The sequence below is a fragment of the Triticum urartu genome, chromosome 7, assembly GCF_003073215.2.
Source record: "Triticum urartu cultivar G1812 chromosome 7, Tu2.1, whole genome shotgun sequence".
In the NCBI taxonomy this organism is placed as follows: domain Eukaryota; kingdom Viridiplantae; phylum Streptophyta; class Magnoliopsida; order Poales; family Poaceae; genus Triticum; species Triticum urartu.
The window spans coordinates 4307741-4328109 of NC_053028.1; the positions used below are offsets into that span (position 1 = coordinate 4307741).

Genomic DNA, 20369 nt, shown 5'->3' on the forward strand with positions numbered 1-20369 from the left:
TACATAATAAGAAGAGAGTTTTGATAACAATTAAGTGCATGATAAAAGCTACTCTAGTAGATACGAGGAGCAAATTGTTGGGCTCCCTTCAAAGCGATTCCTTACTATTAAATAAATTACATGACAATACCAAGCCCTAATTCAAAGTGTTCCACCACTTGCACGGTGCAAGGCAGACGCACCTTTGAAGTGCCATACAGATACAGGTGCCTTTGAAGGGCCAACTCAACTTGGAAGCCTTGGTTGCATATGACAATGGAAATTAAGCAACAGCTAGCTAGCATCAGATGGAGAAAGCCTGAAGAAGAAGAGCCATGCGTAGATATATAGTTGCAGATGGTTGCAGATAGATTTGAGGCAGTCATTAATTACGATGATGAAATAACCAACCAACCAACCTGCAAATTAGGACGACTGTACAAGTAAGTGCATTAGTTAGCTATATATAGTGGCGGTAATAAATAAAACAACGAAAGAGCCAAGAGTATGTATTACCTCGGCAATACTCGTCAAGAAACCCAATCACCCTTCTTCCTCTTCGTGGATCTCCTCCTCCTCGATCTCGCCGGCCGTCCCACTGTCGGAAACCTTTCCGCTCTCGTTCGCTGGAAAAGTCTCTTCCTCCTCCCCCTGGATCTCGCCCCTCCCACCATTTGGAGTGTCATTGATCTCGCTTGTCCCACTGCTAGAAGACTGTGCGCTCTCCTTGTTCGCTGGAAAGTCCTCATCTTTGCGGCCAGAGACACGAAAGCAGATCTCTCTGGGATGCTCTTGGGCTTCTTTCCTCACGACGTCAATCATGGCGCTGATGCACGGGCTGCTCTCTGCTGCTCCTCCATACCATTCCAAGTTGCATTTAAATTCTACCCACAGGAGGCGCCGGAGGTGCTTGATACCCAGCTGAGGCTCTCCTTTATTTGCAGCTGGTGGTGGGCCACCGTAGAACTGGAACTCCAAGTAGAGATATCCCAGCATCGGCATCGCTCCTTCCTGGAAGGTGACAACCCGTGGAACGCGGCAGTCAACAACCAGTTCCCCGAGCCTCGGGAACCCTTCACCGCTGATGGCCATGGGCTCTCTTGGGACGACCTCCAACCTTAGCTTCAGATCGTACAGGTCGGGCATCTCCCGCAAAATCAGGAGATCCTTCTCCTCTAGCTTGCAGATCCTGATATCCAAGGAGTCAAGGTCGTGGAAGTGATCCTTGATCCACCGTGGAATTCCCATGTGTTTTCTGCCAACGATTAGGCTGCCGCTATCAGTGGCCCGATTAACCAGCTGAACGAACAAGATCTCCCCGGCTAACTCAGACACAAGATCACTCTTCTTCCAGGCATGGCGGACGCACTCGGGCACTCCCTCCAGTTTTGAGAGCTGACTAGCTTCCCAAGGCAGTGCAGAGATGGTATAGTCTAACTCCAAAATCTCCAGCTTCTTCAGCTCCCCTATTTCCCTTGGTATCTTCGCCCCCCCTGTAGCATTCAAGAGCAGCCGCTTCAAATTCTGCAGTTTCCACATCTCACGAGGCAGCTGTGTGAGCCCGTTGCAACTCAGGTCCAGGGTCTCTAAATGATGCAGGTCCCCAATTTCACTGCCTAGCCTTGTGATGCTTGCCCAGCCCACCTCCAGTGCTTTCAAATGCTGCAACTTCCCAATCTCCGGAGGCAGCTCTTTGAGCTCGGTGTGATGCAAGATCAGATTCTCCAAATTCTGGAGGTTCCCGATCTCACGTGACAGCTCCGTCAGCTTCGTCCAGCTCAGGTCCAGAGTCTCTAATTGTTGCAGATCCCCTATCTCCCTGGGCAGCTCTGCCAGCTTTTGGTTCTGACTCACGACAAGAGTCTTCAATTGTTGTAGGTCCCTAATCTCACTGGGTAACTCTGTGATCGATGTGAATCTTACCTGCAAAGTCTCCAGATGTTGTAGCCTTGCTATTTCTGTTGGTATCTCACTGATTCCTGTCCCTTCTAGGCCGAATAGGTGCCTCACAGAGAGCAATCCACATATATCCTTCACATGCTGATTTCCAAGGGCCTCGAAATCTAGAGACATCCAAGGAGACTGTACGAATTCAAAATAATGATGATGATATTGAAGATCCAACACTCGCACACGGTCCAACTTCTCAAAAGGGACATATCTCTTAGCACCTTGAAAAACAACAAGAGATCGAATCTGGGACCAATCTAGTTCCAACAAGGTATCCACCACCTCCACCGCACCGTCATCAACTAGATAATCGTCGATACATACCCGATGGATGCGACATGCATATGGCAATGTGATGTCGGAACTGCAAGTAATGAAATTATCTTCACGCGATTTCCATCTAAGGAAATTTCGCATCATCGGGTTCATTTGGTAGTCACCATCACCACCCCGCAGCATCAACCCCCTGTTGCCAAGCTCTTCAAGATAATCTTTTGCTACATCAACTTTATAAGTAAATCCTTCAGCGACCCATCGCATGACCAAATCTTTCTTTTGAAAATAGTAATTCTCAGGGTATATACTGCAGTACAACAAGCAGGTCTTCAACATATGGTGAGGAAGATCGGTGTAGCAAAGCTGCAAACTCTCTACCAACGGTTCAAACCCTGGAGTGTTCTGAATTCCGCTTTGCTTAAGCTGCTTCTCAATCATATCTTGCACATCACATGCCTTTACATGTACCCCTAGTTGTTCCTGTTGTTCCTGGATCATTGCCATTGCAGAAAACAGGCAAATTAGTGCTAACGGAACACCACCACACATGCGCACAATAGGATGGTGCTGGTCAAAACCTTCTCCAACCATGCCAGGCTTCATCCGAGCGGTGAAATCTTTCACAAGAGGTCCGTACAACCATCTTTCCTTAACAGAAAACCATATAGGATTCATTCTGATGTAGAGCTTGCTATTATCCAAATCATCTCCTGGTAGAGAAGCAATACAAGTTGTGATGACGATTCTATTACCAAGATCATTTTGTGGAAAAGACTTGCTGATGATGTCCCATTCTTCACAATGCCATATGTCATCAATTATTACCAGGTACCTAGGCAAGTTGATTGCACGTACAATTAAGATAGTTAGTATAGACAGCTTGACCAAGTTTAGTTAGTAGACAATCCAAATTTAGCTAGCACTGCACATCTCAGAAGACATTACTTAAATCGAGGGTTTTTTTTATAAACTTGCGCACCTTTTGTTCTCTAGGAAATTGGATATGGTGTGGATGAGATCTTCCTGTGTCCTTGCTTGGGTGCCAGCAAGTGGTTCAGCTCCTACTTGTTGGAGAATACTTGTGAGGACCTCCTTCATGTTGGGACTTGGAGTGACGGACACAAAAGCCCGTGACTGGAACTTACTTTTAATCTCCTCATCCTCGTACACAAGGTGGGCAAGGGTTGTTTTCCCCACACCAGCCATTCCAACAATGGATGCCATTTTTAGCTGCGGCAGCACCGTTGTGGTCTCTTCTTCTCCTTCTTCTTCTCCTCCTCCTCCTGCCAGGAATGTGATGAGATCATCCCTCCATATGTCCATACCAACCATCTCCGCCGCATCCTTGTGGACGAATGGAGCTTGAGGAGGAGGCGGTTTGCTGGGAGGGCTGGATTTGGAGTTTCTTCTTGAAAATAAGCTGGAGATGGGTTCAGCACACTTGTTCTTCTTCCACTTCCACTTGCTGCGGCACCGGCCCGACACGTCATCTACCCTCTTCTTCAGATCTTGGAAAGGGCAGCTGGCTTCGATCTTGCTTTGGATAATCAAGTGCTTGTTTCTGCGGCTGGGCTTCATAGTTTGGATGAATTCGTCGATGGCGTCGTGCATATCATCGGCGAGATCCAGCGCTTCCTTCTTCAAGACCTTGGATTCCGAATCAAGAATCTCCTTGTCCCATATCGCCCAAAGGATGGAGTGCACAGACTTGAGCTTGGATTTGATGAACGTGACGTCCTTGCGCGTCCGCCGCCGAAGCTTGTAGCCGCTGCCCAGCAAAGCACCCAGCTTGGCTACGACGGGTCCCAAGGCCCCCGTGGCTGCTGTCACGGGAGCTCTCTCCATTGCTCAGCTAGGCCGTGCAGGCTGTATGCACTGGAGAGCCGGAGCAGGAGCCAGCGGCCATCCTTGCGAATTGTGTCAATCTGGGTGGAATGTGGAGATCAACCTCCAAATGGTTACTTCAGCTAGTTATCATAGCAGAGGTGAGATTAAGTTATGCCTTCTCCTAGTTTGCAGCAAACCCAGATTCCAACAAATAGAAAAATGGTTCTTTGTCTTGATGATTTTTTTTGCGGGTGAAAAGGGAGTTCTCATTACTTAAGGTGGCCTCTCAGCAGAGGCCAGACGTACAACCGACTCAATCCCCGAGTGGAGCCACACGGTGGTCCGGGGGGTCCTACGCCCGTAAGAGGCAAGTTCATGGCTACATTTATTTTCTAAGCGATTACAAAGAGTAAATGAGATCTCCCTTCCAGCGGCAGCCACTATATCTCTAATCTCTTGAATGAGGGTGCGGTGCACCGAACGATCCTCCACATTTGTTGTGATCATCGCCACAGCCTCCGCGCAATCAAGCTCGACCGTGATAGGCAAACCGGTCCTATGCAGAGCCAAGTCGAGGCCCTCCTTGCAAGCCGCGAGCTCCGCACCCAGGGCATTATCGCATGTGCGCAACTCTCTACATGCAGTATAGATGATTTCTCCACGATCATCGCGCAGAATCATTCCTCCTCCGGCCGCTCCCGTCGCCGCAACAAAACTTCCGTCGGTGTTTAGCTTAGTGCAGCCTGGCGGTGGCGCGGTCCATGATCTGTCCTCCTTAGCCACCTTGGGAGGGCGAGTGACAAACGGTGGCAAGGAGACCGTCATCTTCCCCTTGACCATATCAGCATTTGGGTATTGTTGGATACAAAGCAGCGAGGTGATATACCCATGCAAGAACCGACGTGAGGCCTCAGGAGGGGGCGGCTTCTTGTCATGCGTGATGTCATTCTGGACATGCCAGGTTCTCCACATGATCATAAGTACGATCATCCTCGTTGCCTCGTCCAGGGGGTCCAGCAGGGTGAAGAGCCATTCCGGCCCAGTGTTCATGATGTCCTCCACCTTGGGGATGCACCAGTCCATGGCCATGCCGTGCCACAGCTCCTTAGCCAAGGGACACCTGCAAAAGGCGTGGAACATATCCTCCCGTTCCAGTCCACACAAGGGGCATAGGTCAGACACCTCAAGATGACGAGAGAGCTTATTTGCCCAAGTAGCAAGCGAGTTGGTGACGATCCTCCAAGCAAACACGCGTACCTTAGGGGGAGCAGGGCACCCCCATATGATCTTCCAGATGGCGCGATGACCATCCGGTGCCCTGCTCGTGGCGGTGGCCAGTGGACGCTCGCGCTCGTCCATGGCGAACCGGTAGGCGGAGCGGACGGTGACTTGCAAGTTACAACAACGGGGGGCAGATTGTAGCAGTGAAGATCATAGATAAGGAAGATGGAGTTTGTAGTGGGTGCTTCGGAAGCCACCATGAGATCTCTCCTAGGCAAGTTGGGCGGTCTCCTTGCCCAAGAGTACACTCTGATCCGCGGCATCCGCGGCGACATCCAGTACATTAGCGACGAGCTCGCCAGCATGCAGGCCTTTCTTGGCGACCTCGGCTCTGCCCTGGATGACCACGATCGCCGGCTCAAGAACTGGATGAAGCAGATTCGTGACATGGCATACGACATGGAAGACTGCATCGATGACTTTGCTCATCGCCTCCCTCAGGACTCTCTCAACGATGCAAGATGCTCCTTCATCGTGACGATAGTCTACGAGATGTGGACGTTCTGGCCTCGCCGTGACATTGCCTCCAAGATTGCCGAGCTCAAGGTCCGGGCATAGTACATTGCTGAGAGGCGCAGCAGATATGGAGTGAACAACCCAAACACAAGAACAAGCTCCGGAGCCGGAGCAACCCATGCTGTTACCTATGGCATTGCTGAGCATTTCGTGGCGAGCAGTCAGCTCATCCGCACAGAGAACCCTGTGGGAGTGAAGGTGGTCATGAAGAAGCTCGGAGGTTGGCTAGCCAAACATGATAAAGGCTCTCATCGAGCTGTTGTGTCATTGATTGGATTTGGTGGTGTGGGAAAGACCACCATTGCCATGGCACTGTACCAAGATTTCAGGAATGAATTTGACTGCAGGGCATCAGTCACAGTGTCTCAGAACTTTGATGAAGATGAAGTCCTAAGGGATGTTCTTGGGCAAATCAAGCCAGCAGACAGTCAAATCAAGACAAAGGAGGAGGTGCAGGAGGGCAGCAATGCAGGGAAGGTGGAGAAGAAGAGCCTAGTGACAGGTATTAATAGCTCAGTTAAGCGAGTTGTGCCACTGCTCTCTGGTCACAGGCCGCAAAGCAATGATGGCAGCATGCAGAATAAGATAGAAACAATGAATCGTGACCAGCTTATTGAAGAACTCAAAAAGCGCCTGCTTGGAAGGAGGTACCTCAAAATCATTTTTTTTGTTTTTTCTAAATTACTCGTAGTTAGATAGTAATGACTGTGTATATGCATCAAGTGTCTAAATTGTAGTAAAGCTGCGATAAAATTGTGTTGTTTACCACAGACATTTCATTCTTAAGTATGTACAATAGTGAATGAGAAAAGGAATATTTTTCAGAAAATAGAAACCTTATCTAACTAGTGGAGCCTTGATAAATAAACACCAAAATATTAATAGTTAAAGTTGCACAAGGAAGTTTCGTCAAAAAAAAGATTGCACAAGGAATAATTGTGGAAATTTTATAACTGAACTTCAACTTGTTACCAATAGCAAATTTTATAGCTGAACCTAGTCGAGTATAAATAAAATTATCTATAGAAAACGTAGCAGGTAACATACTAAAATTGGACCTAAAAAGTAGAATCAAAATCGTAAAATTATATCCATCCAATTCATAAAAATATGGCAATTTGGACATAGGTTGGGTCGAACTAGTTGAATTTGTGTTGAATCTGAATACGTATAAGGCTCTCTTGGACTATTCGGAGGATTTTTTTCTCAGTGGTATGAACTTAAATAAGCTAAGGATGTTTCTTCTCACTTGTATTTTGTTTCCTGTTTTTTGGCAGGTATCTCCTCTTGATTGATGATATATGGTCTGTACAAACATGGGAGACCATTAGAAATTGGTTGCCACATGATAATAATAAGGATAGTAGAGTAATAGTAACTACAAGATTTCAAGCTGTTGGTGCGGCTTGCTCAGAAAGAGATGGAACTGATTATCTGCATACAGTTAATGCCCTAAGTGATGCCGACTACAGAAGTCTATTTCATCTGGGTGTTTCTGAATCCCCAAGCAGCCAAGAAAGCAAAAGAATGGATAGAAGATCTCAAGCTGTTGGTGATGAGTCCTCTGAAGGAGATGGAACAAATCATCTGCATTCAGCCGATGGCCCAAGTGATGCCAATGCCAACGGTCCGTTCGATGACCGTGTTTCTGATCCACAGAGAAGCAAAGAAAGGGAGATAGAAGAGGTCCATGAGGAGATATGGAAATATTGTGGGGGGCTGCCTTTGGCCATAGTCACCATGGCTGGCCTTGTGGCTTGCAACCCAACAAGAAACAATGATCATTGGAGTAAAGTTTGCAAGTCATTATTTCCGGAGCAGGTGGCTCCCCTTACATTGGAGGGGGTCACAAGGATACTTGATTATTGATATAATGATTTGCCAGCAGATCTCAAGACATGCTCATTGTATCTGAGCATATTCCCCAAGGGCTCGAAAATTAGTAAGAAGCGTCTGACCCGGCGATGGATATCAGAATGTTTCGTCACTGAGAAGCAAGGGCTGAGTGCAGAGGAAGTGGCAGAAACATACTTCAATCAGCTTGTAAGCACGAAAATAATACGCCCTGTGGATCACATCAGCAACGGGAAGGTAAAATCCTTTAAAGTTCATGACATGATCCTGGAATATATCGTGTCCAAGTCAAGCGAAGAGAATTTGATTACTGTTGTTGGTGGACATTGGCTGATGCCAACTCCTAGCAACAAAGTCCGTCGACTCTCCATGCAAAGCAGTGGTTCCAAGCATGGGAATTCAACAAAAGGCATGAACTTGTCTCAAGTGCGGTCACTGACAGCATTTGGAAGCCAAAACCGACGACTCCCATTCCATTCATTCAATAATGGAATAATACAAGTGCTTGATCTTGAGGGCTGGAAGGGTTTGACAGATAAGCATATGAATGACATATGTAAAATGCTTGTGCTGAAGTATTTGAGCCTCCGACGAACAGAGGTTTCTGAGATTCCATCAAAGATCGAGAAGCTCCAGTATCTAGAAACTCTTGACATAAGGGAGACAAATGTCGGGGTGCTGCCAAAAGCTTTTGGACAGCTCAAACAGCTCCGTAGCATGCTTGGAGGGAATAAAAACACAAAGAAGGCTTTGAAGTTGCCACATGAGAAGAACAAGGAGCCGATGAAAGCACTTCGGATCTTGTCAGGGATTGAGATCGGTGAGGACTCATCAGCTGTAGCAAGCCTTCATCAGCTGAGAGGGCTAAGGAAGCTTGCCATTTACAAGCTCAATATAAGGGAAGGTGGTCAGACCTTCAAACAATTACGCTCCTCCATTGAGTACCTCTGTAGCTGCGGTCTGCAGACATTGGCAATCAATGATGAGAGCTCTAATTTTATCAACTCACTAGACACCATGACCACTCCTCCAAGATACATCATCGGCCTAGAGTTGTCTGGCAAGATGGAAAGGCCCCCACAGTGGATCAAAGAACTCAATAACCTCTATAAGCTGACCCTTTCTGTGACAGTTCTTCGGACTGATACTTTCAAGCTCATCCAGGACCTACCCAAATTGTTTACGCTCACCTTTACACTCAGTGCAACCAAGGATGATAGGGACATAGTGGACATTCTTGAGGAAAATAAACAGCTTACCGACAGGGAGATCATTGTTCCACCTGGAGGATTCAAGAGTCTAAAGCTGCTTCGCTTCTTTGCAACTATGGTGCCAAGGCTGAGCTTTGCAGTTACAGGAAGAGAGGTAATGCCAGCACTGGAGAGGATTGATATGCGGTTTGAAGCCTTTGAAGGGATTTACGGCATTGAGACTCTCAAGAGCCTCCAAGAGGTGCATCTCAGTGTTGGTAATCAAGAAGATGAAATAACCAAGTTCTTGGTACAAGATTTGAAGGACACCCCCAAGTACTTGGATGAAAAGTATGCCAACAAGTGGCCAAAGATAATCACCGAGTGAAGAGACTGGAATATGTCACATTATCTTTTGATTGACCAAAAAATCATCTGGTACGTATTGTATAATTAAGTGGGGGTTGTTTCATCAAGTCTACGTTGCCTTCTCGAGGGTTAAATAAACAGACTGCATTCATTATTGATTCTTGTAATGCATATGTATGTGGCACTGTTGAATCCATCACTGATCTTGTAATTTGTACTTGTATTGTAATGTTACTTCCATTATTGATCTTTTTGAACTTACCTCGTGTTCAGTTATGGTATGTATATCCTACAGTATGTGTTTGATTGAGATTTCTGTACCCTATATTTAACTAAATAGCAGTCACATGGTTCAGTTGGTGTATGGAGGTCTCTTGCCCAAAGTGCTGGAGTTTTAGGAAGGTAGATTGCCTTCAAATGCATGCAGGCAATGTAGAGTTTGTGTTAACCTATTTTACCAGGAACTCTCGCTTTGTACGTGTTTGACTGTCTTAGCAAAGCAAAGAAGAAACCCCGGTTTTGTATATCAATGCTCGAAGGTTTCTTCTTTGTGACCGTACTGTAGCAAACTATGCCATGTTTCGTGCTTGGAAACAGCCAATTTTTGTGTTTGGACATTGGCAACAAAGTCATGTATTTTAACATAGGAATTCTCGAATGCATATAAGTTCAATGCTACCAGTGACAGTTTTTGAAATTTTGGCTGTATACATCCAAAATATAAGGTTTCAGAGAGCTCAGGAGAGTAGATCCTACAGTCATTTATCACATAAATGGATGTTAATCTGAATAACTAACCAGGAGCAGGGGGGAGAGAACAGGGTACCTCATCTCTGCCGACAGAGCAAAAGAATGATGCAAAGTGTCAATATGATCTGCTGCCAAGAAACAGAGTAGTTAGTACCACTGCATGCATATCAGTTCTTACTTCACCTCTTCGAATGTCAGTTTGTCAAGCTTGTCGATGCTTGAGCAGACCATTCTGAACTTGTCAGGAAGCACACCGCAGATCTCCAGCACGACATGAAGCAACTTTCTGTGATTTAGTTTTATCATACGTTCCAATATCTAGCCTATCCAGAAATTCTGTCAGAATTCCATTGGCTCATATACTCCAGCAATGCCAAAGTCACGCTGGTAGAATCCTCGGTATCTTCCCTTTGATGGGTTATCTCTCTCCTGTATAGTTTTGCTATCTGGTACCTCCTCAGTGCACTTATGTTATTCATGGCAAGATACCGGGCAAATGAAAATGGTCAGATCATACCGCAGAGAGCAAAGCTCAACACCCTTCAAAGTTGAAACATCTAGGAATGTATATAATGCAAAAAAGGACTGACGGAGTTGCTGAATGGCGCCATACTAACAATTCAACAATTAAACTTGTCTGAATACTCCCTCCGTTCCCAAATAATTGTCTTTCTAGCCATCTCAAATGGACTACAACATACGGATGTATGTAGACATGTTTTAGAGTGTAGGTTCACTCATTTTGCTCCGTATGTAGTCACTTGTTGAAATATCTAGAAAGACAATTATTTAGGAACGGAGGGAGTATATATAGAACCAGCACATGACAAATCAAACAGAATTTGGGATTCTCAGCAAAACCAAACCCTTCCGCTAACATTAGCTAATTATAAAAGGACACTGAAACTGCATGTACCTGAGCAGCAAGGTCAGATACCAGTCTTCACCATATTTGCCCATGAGGGTGCATCAATTTGAACAGCACCATGGATCTCAAATACGCATGTTATTATTGAAAGCGCACGCCGCCTTATGGCCATTTGATCTCCCCCAAAAGTCACGTGTTCCCTAGCAGGAGTAAGGATAAACATTTAGACACAGAATTGACTTGCTATTTGTTCAAGATGCTTCTGAAATCTACGGAATATAAGTAACAAAAAACATGCGCAGTGGTTCATTGATTCATACCTTGGGAACTTTAGGCAATCTCTACATTGGGGAAAACGTGCGCAGTGGCTAATTAACTGCCCCCCATCCCCATAGCTTCCTTCACTTTATCAAACAACAGCGACAGCTTTGTTTTCCCCAATCCGTAACCTCTGCAGCATCAGTAGAGAAGAAGTCACCTTTCGATTTCTCTGATGAGCTGCTGCTGGCTACGAGCTTCTCCGATAGCTCGCCCGGGGGACGCTCAGCTTGCACATCGAGTGCGCCGACCACACGAGGCTTGTGGCCTGCCCCATCCCATCAGAGCCTCCTCCTCCTTCCCCTCGCCGGTTTCAGCGGCAGCGGCGTCCCACTTCCCCAGCAGTCCTGACGGAAGCGAAAAGTCCCGTGCACGGCGGGCATCTGGCGGAGGCGCCTCCAGCAACAAGATTGGAGGACCTCTTGAGGTCCTTGGCTGGCGAGGAGCAGGAGAGCAGCAGGGTGAGTGCGGCGGCGGCGGCGGCGGGGGGAGTTCCGATGGGGGCCAGTCGCTTACACTGCGTGGCACTGCACTAGGCCCAGCAGCGCCTAATCTTCTCTTTTTTTCTTACATTTTTTTTTATATTTTTTTGAGTAAATTAAGCAAATATCACCTGTTTTTTAAATAAAATATTCATGTATTTCAAAATTTATTCGTGTATATAAAAAAATCATGTCTATTGGAAAATTTATTTCTGTATAACAAAAACGTTATCATGCCAAAGAGATATATTCTTGTACTTTAAAAACAATGTTTTAGTATGGCCATAAAAAATTCGTGAATATAAAAAACGTATGTATAATTTAAAAAGAGTACTCCATGATTTTCAAAATATATAACATTGTTTGTAAAATGTTTATCATATATTTTTATAAAATTGATTGTATGTGAAAAACTCTCAATGGGTCTTTTAAAATGTCATCGTGTGCTTAGAAAGGATCATCATGTAACTCATAATTCCTTTCCCGCAAAAAGAAAATCATGTAACTCATAATCATGTACTTTATAAATATTCAAGGTGTATTATAAAATACTCATCGTGTATATATAAAAGGTTGACTGTGTATTAAAAATGTTTAACATTTATTTAAAAAATCTTCATGGTGTACTTTAAAAGTGTTCATCATGCATGAAAAATTGTTCGTTGTGCAAGAAAAACTTTGTATTGTGTATTTATGAAGATGTTCATCATGTATTGACAAATACTCATTTTGAAAACAAATATTCATCTTATAATATTATATGTTCTACATGAATTAAAAAAGAGTAATGTGTCATTAGAAGAATTTTCATCTTCTATTTATAAAAAATATCGTGTATTTTAAAAGTTCATCATGTATTTAAAAATACTTATAGTGTATTTGTAAGATGTCCAACGTGTATTAACACGTTCATCACATATTTTGAAACATCATGTATTAAAAAAATGCATTTGTCAAAATGTTTTATATTTTATAAGAAAGAAGCAGGTAAAATGTTCAATTACTTTTATAATAAAAAAATCCCACTATTTGAAATTTAGAAAAGAAATGTTCACTATGAAATAAAATTTTCATGTACTTTTTTTGCGGGTTAATTTTCATGCACTTAAAAACTATAGTATAAAAATGTTTGCATATCTAAATAATTGTTCATATAGCTCTTTGAAAAACATATAGTATAGAAAAGATCAAAAATATCAGAAGACAAAGAAAAAAACAACAGAAAAAGAGAAAACCAAGATAGCAATATAGATAGAAAAAGTAAAAAATGAGACAGAAGCAGAACAAATGAAAGGAAAAGTTTAATAAAAATGAAACAAACAGTCAGAGGACAAAAATACCAGAGGAAATCAAACTCAAAGAAAACAACATCAATAACAAAAACAAAAATGAAGGTGACGCGATACACGCGTCGAAGCCTGACGCGGTGCATCGTTTTCTCATTTTTTTTCTTGTTTTGTGATTTGTTCACTGTTTACGTCTTGAATTACTAAAAACACATCCTAGGGCTTACAAACACAAGTCTAAGTCATTAATATCCTGGAGTTACAATGCGCAAGCGAAAGTTACCGGCCCAAGCCCCAAGCTTGGTCTCCTCCTTGATTCTTGAAGTAACTAGGTTGATGGGGGAGGTGTGGTGGCGGGGGACATGATTATTTCTCTCTTTCCAAACGTTTCATGAGACAAGCATGATAAAAGAAGCCAAAGCCTTCCTAGCCTTTGCATGCGGGATAACGAGCTTGGGCTCCCACGAGATAACTAGTTGTCCGTGACATGTGAGAGCTCCCCCTTCTCCTTGGTGCAGTGGACGTTAGAAGATAACGACATGTAGCCGTTCACGCCTCAGAGCACGTAATTTTTGTTGCGTCTAACAAATGCATCTCATAATTTGATAAATGCCACTCGAATTTTGGCGATTCCGAGAAATGTCACTGCAATTTTCAAACTTTGAAAAATGCCATTTTCATTTTTCAAAGTTTGCAGTGGCATTTTTTAAAGTTTGCAAAATTGCATTTGATCAAAGTTGTCAAAAACCATGTATTCATCATCATACTAGTACATACTGATGATCTGAAAAACATACTGGCTTCATTTATAACGTCACTGTCTATTCTTATAGGCTGCACCTCTGCCACCAAGGTCAAAGCCTTGGTGAGGTCAAAGTTCTTCTTATTCTCAACCAATATTTGGACCTGCACAAAATGTATTATGAGAACCTTTATATACGATGATATTTGCAACTTCAGTTTCCCTTACCAGTCCAAATGGGTCGTTTGCTGACATCCAGCTGCAAACAGACCCACTATGCTATCCAGTCTGTGAAAATAAAAAGATGATTAACAGAATCAAGGTTCTCCCAGTGCACGAAAATTTTATGTTTACAATTCAACATCTGATTAACAATGGTAATGGATGTGCAGGAAGTACCTATGAGCAACCGCAAGGACTATACCAGCCTCTGTTTTTGGAAACGCATCACCAGAGAACCTTGGAGTGCTATCTCGAACAGTGTTTCTGCAATCGGTTCTGGAAGGCCGTCCCTCGAAGCATAATGGCGTGCCATAATCCCAGCGAGTGAAGTAATTTCCGTAACGATCTGACATGGCCAATGCAGCTGCGTCTTTGACGACTGGGATCAGCCCCTCATTTATTCCGAAAACAAGGGTCAGCTTTGCAACAACATTTTCCACACGCGCTGCAGAATACAAATAGTAAACATGTTTTCAAGAAGGATGCGCAGCCTGCCAAACAAAAGGCTCAGATTGGTAAACCAAATCTGAAGAATCATAAGGCAGAAGGAATCCTTTAGCAGAAAATTCAGACTTCCAGAGGAGGCCGAGGCAGAAAGTATGATAAGCCAAACCGAATGTGCTTGTTTCTGAATTTTTGTGTTCAGAATCTGAACAATCCTCAACAGGAATGTCGACCGTGACTTTCCTTCCGGCATCCCAGCCTGCTTACCGCCTGCAGGAGATCCCTTGTGTGATGATCATGCTTTTAATTCTGTCTCTCTTTCGAGCCGAGGGCTTGGATTGCAAACTCGTTGGTCGTTGCTCCAGCGACACCATAACCTCAACTTCCTCTGTTTTTCTGAACTCTGAATATTTGCATGTAGTAGTAAGCATCCTCTGCTTTTGCTATGTTTTCTAAACTCTGAATATTTGTCGACTTGGGGCCTGACACAGAATCTTCCACCTTCAGACAACGGGACAGAAGGATATGTTGCCTCCTCACACCAATGCTCCAACCACGAGGCAGACGGACAGAACTCTATATATATGTATCCTCTCTTTCTTTTTAGCAAGTACAGTAGAATGCACACTAAACTGTGTGATACTCAATCTTCAGCAACGGCATCAGGAACCCTAGCTAGCTAGGTACAGACCCAACACTTACAGACCATACAGAACAAAAAATATGCATGCTTTCTAGGTCATTTCTTCCAAAACCACATGCAATGGTGCTTCATTGTACCTGTCTTATTCTTGTTTATAAGCAACCAGTGGGGCTTGCTGCAGTCCCAAGTGACAGGCAGCAGCTCATAGCTTGAGAATCTTATAATGTCCATAGGATCCAAAAAGAGGCATCCGACACAGGATGTGAATGGATTATTCATTAATGATTTTGTAGAAATAGCAGGAGCTCTGTCTTGTATACAAATATTCATATGTAGCTACAGGGCATGAGGGTAAGGAAGAAAACAAATTACCAGAGAGGCTATGTAATCATAGAAACAACAATGTGCTAGCCAGATGACCATTCATGACCAGCAGGCAGGGATGACGATGCCGGTTTGGAGATAATCAAGATGATCAGTAGGCAATCTTTCAACTGTTGAGAACACCTTGAGTACTTGTTGCATCGTTGGACGGTGTGATGGATCAGGCTCTATGCACCGGACCGCGACGACAATCACTTGAAACATCTCACTTGCGATCTCAACTCCCGGCAGTGCGAGCCGTGTGTCCAGCAAATTTCGAAGTAATGTAGTTTTGTCGACAGCGGAAATCGAATTCAGAATTCATCTCCTCCCTGCTCGTGCTGCCGCCAACTCGGCGGCGTGCGCCCTCGCCGCCCTTTGCCATGGCGGACGCTACCTCTGCGTCCTCCCTTCCCCCTCCTCCTCCCCTCCCTGCTGGCTTTGTCCCCGTGCGTGTCGTTGAGGGGGCTTGCCCACCGGCGGTGAGGTCCGCTTCCTTCCGGGACGCATTAATGGCGCCTGCGATGGGGGGCCCTTCTGCCCTTCGGCCTAGGCTCAGGTCGATGATCTCCGTGCCATGCCCTAGCGGGATGGAGGCCTCTTCCTGCTTGGGGGGGCGTGAGCACGCGCCTGGCGACGCCATTGATGGCGGGGTTGGACCCAGGTCCGCAGCAGGCAGCGGCCTCGCTCTTCAATGCGTCACAACCATCATCCCCCGCCTTCAGAGCTCAAGCTGTTGCTTCTTAAGAAGGCCAAGGGGAAGTGTTTTCGATGTCTTTCGCCTTACCATCGCATTGCCTCTTGCCGGAACGCTGCCTGCTGCCTTCTCTGCGGCGAGATTGGTCATAAAGCTTGGGGGTGCCCGGTCAGGAAGTCGCCTTCCCCGGCTGCTCCTTCGCCTCCAGTCGCCCCTGCCTCTGGCAGAGCTCCCCTCGTTCCCGCTGCTGGTGGTGCTTCCCGCCCAACTCAAGACCGCGTTCCCCTGCCCAGGAGAACCATGGAGGCGCCGGGAGGGGAGAGGAGGACGGAGGTCTTTGATAGGCCCAAAGTCTCGCTTTCTAACGGTGGACACACACGGGACTCGGATCTTGAGTCGTCGGAGAAGAATCAGCAGCAGGAAATCAACCAGGATGCACACCAGGTACTCGATGGTTTCCCCCAGCACTAACTTTGTGCTGAGTTCGTTTTTGATATTTTTTGGTTTTTTTGACTGAAGTGAGGAGAAGCTACACACTGCTCTCTCCTTTACAGCCTCACGCTCACTGCGTGTGTCCCGGTCGTGCAGTACAGCACGACACTATCACCTTGCCCATGCCTGCTATACGTGTGCAGAGCATGTCAACAGTGCCCAGGACATGAGCTACACCTATGCTACATGCCCTGCTTTATTTGTTACAGTTTTACACAAGTGAAAACCCCAAGCTAAATTACAGAGGACAAGAATAACTCGCTGTCAGTCTTCGCTGTGGCGCCGCGCTCGGCAGCGATGGCGGATGCGGAGCATAGACTCATGCGACATGCGGTCGTCGCTGTCGTCGTGGGTTTCAGGCCGGATCTTCGGCTGATGGAGGTGCAAAGGGCGGTGGCCTCGCACTTCCGCATCGCGGACGACGCCGTCAAGGTCACCCTCCGTGCGACGGGGGAGTTCCTGTTCACCTTCTCCGACCCGGCCACAAGGAACCTGGCCCTGGGGGCCCAGGGTCCCCTAGTGTTGGGGCGCGTCTCCTTCCTGCTGGCGCCTTGGACGCGCTTCAGGCGTGCGGTGGCTGCTACTCTACCGTTCAAGGTGCGCGTCTGCATCGAGGGTGTGCCGGACCATGCATGGGACGTTGCTTCGGCGACCCCCCTGTTCGCCGGCACGGGTCTCATCGACTCCATCGACCACTCCACCAACTGCGAGGAGGAAACTGCTTGCCTGCGGCTCTGGGTGTGGATGGCTAATGTCAACCACCTGGCGCGCCGCGGCATCCTTTGGCTTGAGGAGCCAATCGAGGTGGAGTCGCCACTCTTGCACTTCCCGGAGCTGGGCATCCTAGCTGAGCCGGCGGTCAGGCAAGGGCCTCTGCAGATGCTGGCCCGTCCGGTCCGGCTTCACCTCGACAGGGTTCTTGACTACTCTGCTCAGCCTGGCCGCAGCCCTGATAGCAACAACAGCTCCCACAGCAACGCTAGCGGTATCCCTTCTGATGGATCTTCCTCCGGCGGAGGGCCGGTAACCTGGGGATACCGCTGGAACCTGGAGTACGATGACGGCACTTTTCCTCCGCCGCCTCCTTCTCGGGGTCCGGTCCACTCTAGGCTGCGCTTCCCAGAGGACAGAGACGGCAACGGCGGCGCCGGCGGCGGGGGGAGTAGTAGCTTTGGGGGCGGCCGGGATGGTCGTACTGGAGATCGCGCCTCTGGCGACCGTCGTCCGCCTGCTGGTGGCGGTGGTAGTCGGCACATCTTGCGGTCTATGGCATCTTCGTCCGGCGGCCATGGTGGATGGAGGAGAGAGGAGACATCTGACGCTGCGCTGCATGGCCCTGCCGCTGCTGCTGCTCTGCTGGCCGGGGGGGGGGGGGGCGGGGAGCCGATGCATGGCGTGCATGCGCACCTGGCTGAGAGTGGCTCAGATGTGGGGGCCCAGTGTGCTGCTGCGGAGGCTTTGGTGGTGACGCGTGCGGGAGAGAAGTGTACTGCCTTGGATGGTTTGACCACACAGTTTGGGGATGGAGCGTTGCTGCAGTCCGAGGATCCCAGTATGGCTGCCTCCCATTCTCTCGCAAGTCTGCTTTTGCTACCCCTGACCGACCAGACGATGCAGACTCAGAGCCTGATGGACTGTGGACCACCTCTTGCGCTGGTTCATGGGTCTGAGAACGACGACAAGCTGGTGGGACCTGCTGAGCTGGCCATGGTGCAAGATCTGATCTGCTTCTCTCCGCTCCCAATAGCCGGTCGGGGTGCTGAGTCAGTGGAAGATAACGAGGGGGCTAGCAAGCTGGCCCAGTTGGCTGAAGAGGTGCGGCTGTCCTTGGGCGGTGGTGGGCTTAGAGTGGAGATGGGCTCCGTCCCAGTGGAGCCGCCTCTGGCCTCTTTGGTGACGGGCCTTGACCTTTTGGAGCTGGGCCATGAACCTGGGGCGGTGGAGATGGGCCACAATCTGGTGGAAGGCAACGCTTCACAGGAACTAAGCCACGCCTCAGAACCTGTGGAGATGACCAGCCCCCTCCCAAATCCACCGGATGCTCTGCAATCCTTCCTCATCAACATGGCCTCCGGCGCCTTGCCGCCAATCCTTCCAACCCCGGCGGCCTCTTCCTCCCCTTCCCCTCTTCTGCCGACGGAGGTCGGACCGCACTCCAAGAAGAAAGGGCCTGTGTGCGCGGAGCTGCTGCCCACCAGATCCAGTGGCAGGCTTGCGGCGAAGCCCTCCTGCAATCTTCCGTCCATGGAGAAAGCACAACTGGTGCTCATGAAGAAGGGGGGGCTCCTCCCACCTGAAGGCTCGCCTGGCGCCCAAGACCTGCAGCGCTACCGCAACCTCTACAAGCAGGCGCTGCCCGGCTTCTTCATCAAGGCGATCTCCTCCCTTGTAGGCGCTGCCAGCCCAAAGAAGGGCTCTGCTGACTCCTTGCCGATGGTGGTTCAGGCTTGAGCTGGTTGATGTTGATGTGTGTTGAGTTTCCCCTCTGTTTCCCAATGTTTGAAAAATTTATTGCTCCCCTGTTCTGGGCGCTGGTGTGGCCGTTGGCTGTTACAACTTGTTGGATGGCAAAGAGTGGATGTTGCTGGTGTGATGCTGAGTTTGATTTGGTTTCCATATGGAGTTGTCTATTATGAGCTGGAACGTTAGGGGCCTCTGCAACCCGGCAAAGAGAGGGGCTGTTGCTAAATTGGTATCTGATTGTGGCTGTAATATCATTTGCCTTCAAGAGACAAAGCTGGCTGTTTTTGACAAAAAACTGGTGTCTGAAACTCTGGGTGCCCGCTTTCAAGACAACTTCATCTTCCACCCGGCAAATGGCACCAGGGGTGGGATGCTCATTGCCTGCTCTTCGGATTTCACGATTTCTGCTGATGGGTTGGCACCTGCTCAGTTCTCCCTGTCCGGCACCGCTACCTGCAGAGCTGACAACCGCTGTTTGTACTTATCCACTGTCTATGGACCGCAGCTGGAGGTTGACAAAATTTTATTTCTGCAAGAGCTCAGGAACTTGAAATTGGTTGCTAAGGAGGAGTGGCTCATTGTTGGTGATTTCAACATGATTTGCCGGGCGGAAGATAAGAGCAACAGTAATCTGAACTTGAGGATGATTGGTAGGTTTAAAGCTGTGATTGCTGATCTGGAGCTGCGAGAACTACCTTTGTTGGGGCGGCGTTTCACGTGGTGCAATGAAAAGGAAAAGGCAACCCACACCAGAATCGACAAGATGCTCATGTCCAAGGAGTGGGAGCTGGCTTTTCCCCAGTTACAATTGTCTCCTGCGTCCTCTTCTGTCTCTGACCATAGCCCCTGGTCCTAAAGAAGATGGATTGTAAAAAGTACAAGGGGTTTTGATTTGAGTCCTTTTGGCTTAAATCGGAAGAGTTCCCTCAGATCGTCTCTCAGGCCTGGAACAAGCATGTTCACTCCCAAGACGCAATCAGGGTCCTTCACACAAAGCTCACCAGGACGGCCAATGCTCTTAAGAATTGGGACAAGGAGAAAAGAAAGGCTAGAAGACTGCAGGAAGACATTGCCAATGAAGTTATTTTTCAACTTGATGTGGCCCAAGAGGACAGAGATCTCTCCTCTGATGAGAGAAACCTGAGAGCTTCCTTAAAAACTAAGCTCCTAGGGTTCGCGGCTATTGAGAGAATCAGGTGGAGGCAGAAGTCCAGATTGCTTGGGATCAAAGTCAATGACGCCAATACAAAGTTGTTCCACTTGAGGGCAAATGGGAGGAGGCGTAAAAACCATATTCCAACACTGGTGGGGCAGCAGGGGGCAAAATCTGAGCACAAGGAAAAAGAAAAGATCCTCT

At 47.4% G+C, this 20369-nt stretch overlaps 1 protein-coding gene, 1 long non-coding RNA gene and 1 pseudogene across 2 annotated transcripts; 1 reads left to right on the plus strand and 2 right to left on the minus strand.

The window, feature by feature from the left end:
• Nucleotides 1–522: 522 nt before the first annotated feature.
• LOC125525584 (disease resistance protein PIK5-NP-like) lies at nucleotides 523–4094 on the minus strand. Its single transcript, XM_048690592.1, has 3 exons — nucleotides 3519–4094; nucleotides 3185–3365; nucleotides 523–3037 (listed from the first exon to the last, which is right to left on the minus strand). The coding sequence occupies exons 1-3, from the start codon at nucleotides 4048–4050 to the stop codon at nucleotides 523–525; spliced, it is 3228 nt and encodes a 1075-aa protein (XP_048546549.1). The 5' UTR covers nucleotides 4051–4094.
• Nucleotides 4095–5478: 1384 nt separating this feature from the next.
• LOC125522196 lies at nucleotides 5479–9383 on the plus strand (annotated as a pseudogene).
• Nucleotides 9384–10090: 707 nt separating this feature from the next.
• On the minus strand, nucleotides 10091–11221 carry LOC125524546. Its single transcript, XR_007290824.1, has 3 exons — nucleotides 11181–11221; nucleotides 10909–11060; nucleotides 10091–10457 (listed from the first exon to the last, which is right to left on the minus strand). It is a non-coding gene; the product is annotated as an uncharacterized LOC125524546 (long non-coding RNA).
• Nucleotides 11222–20369: the final 9148 nt, after the last annotated feature.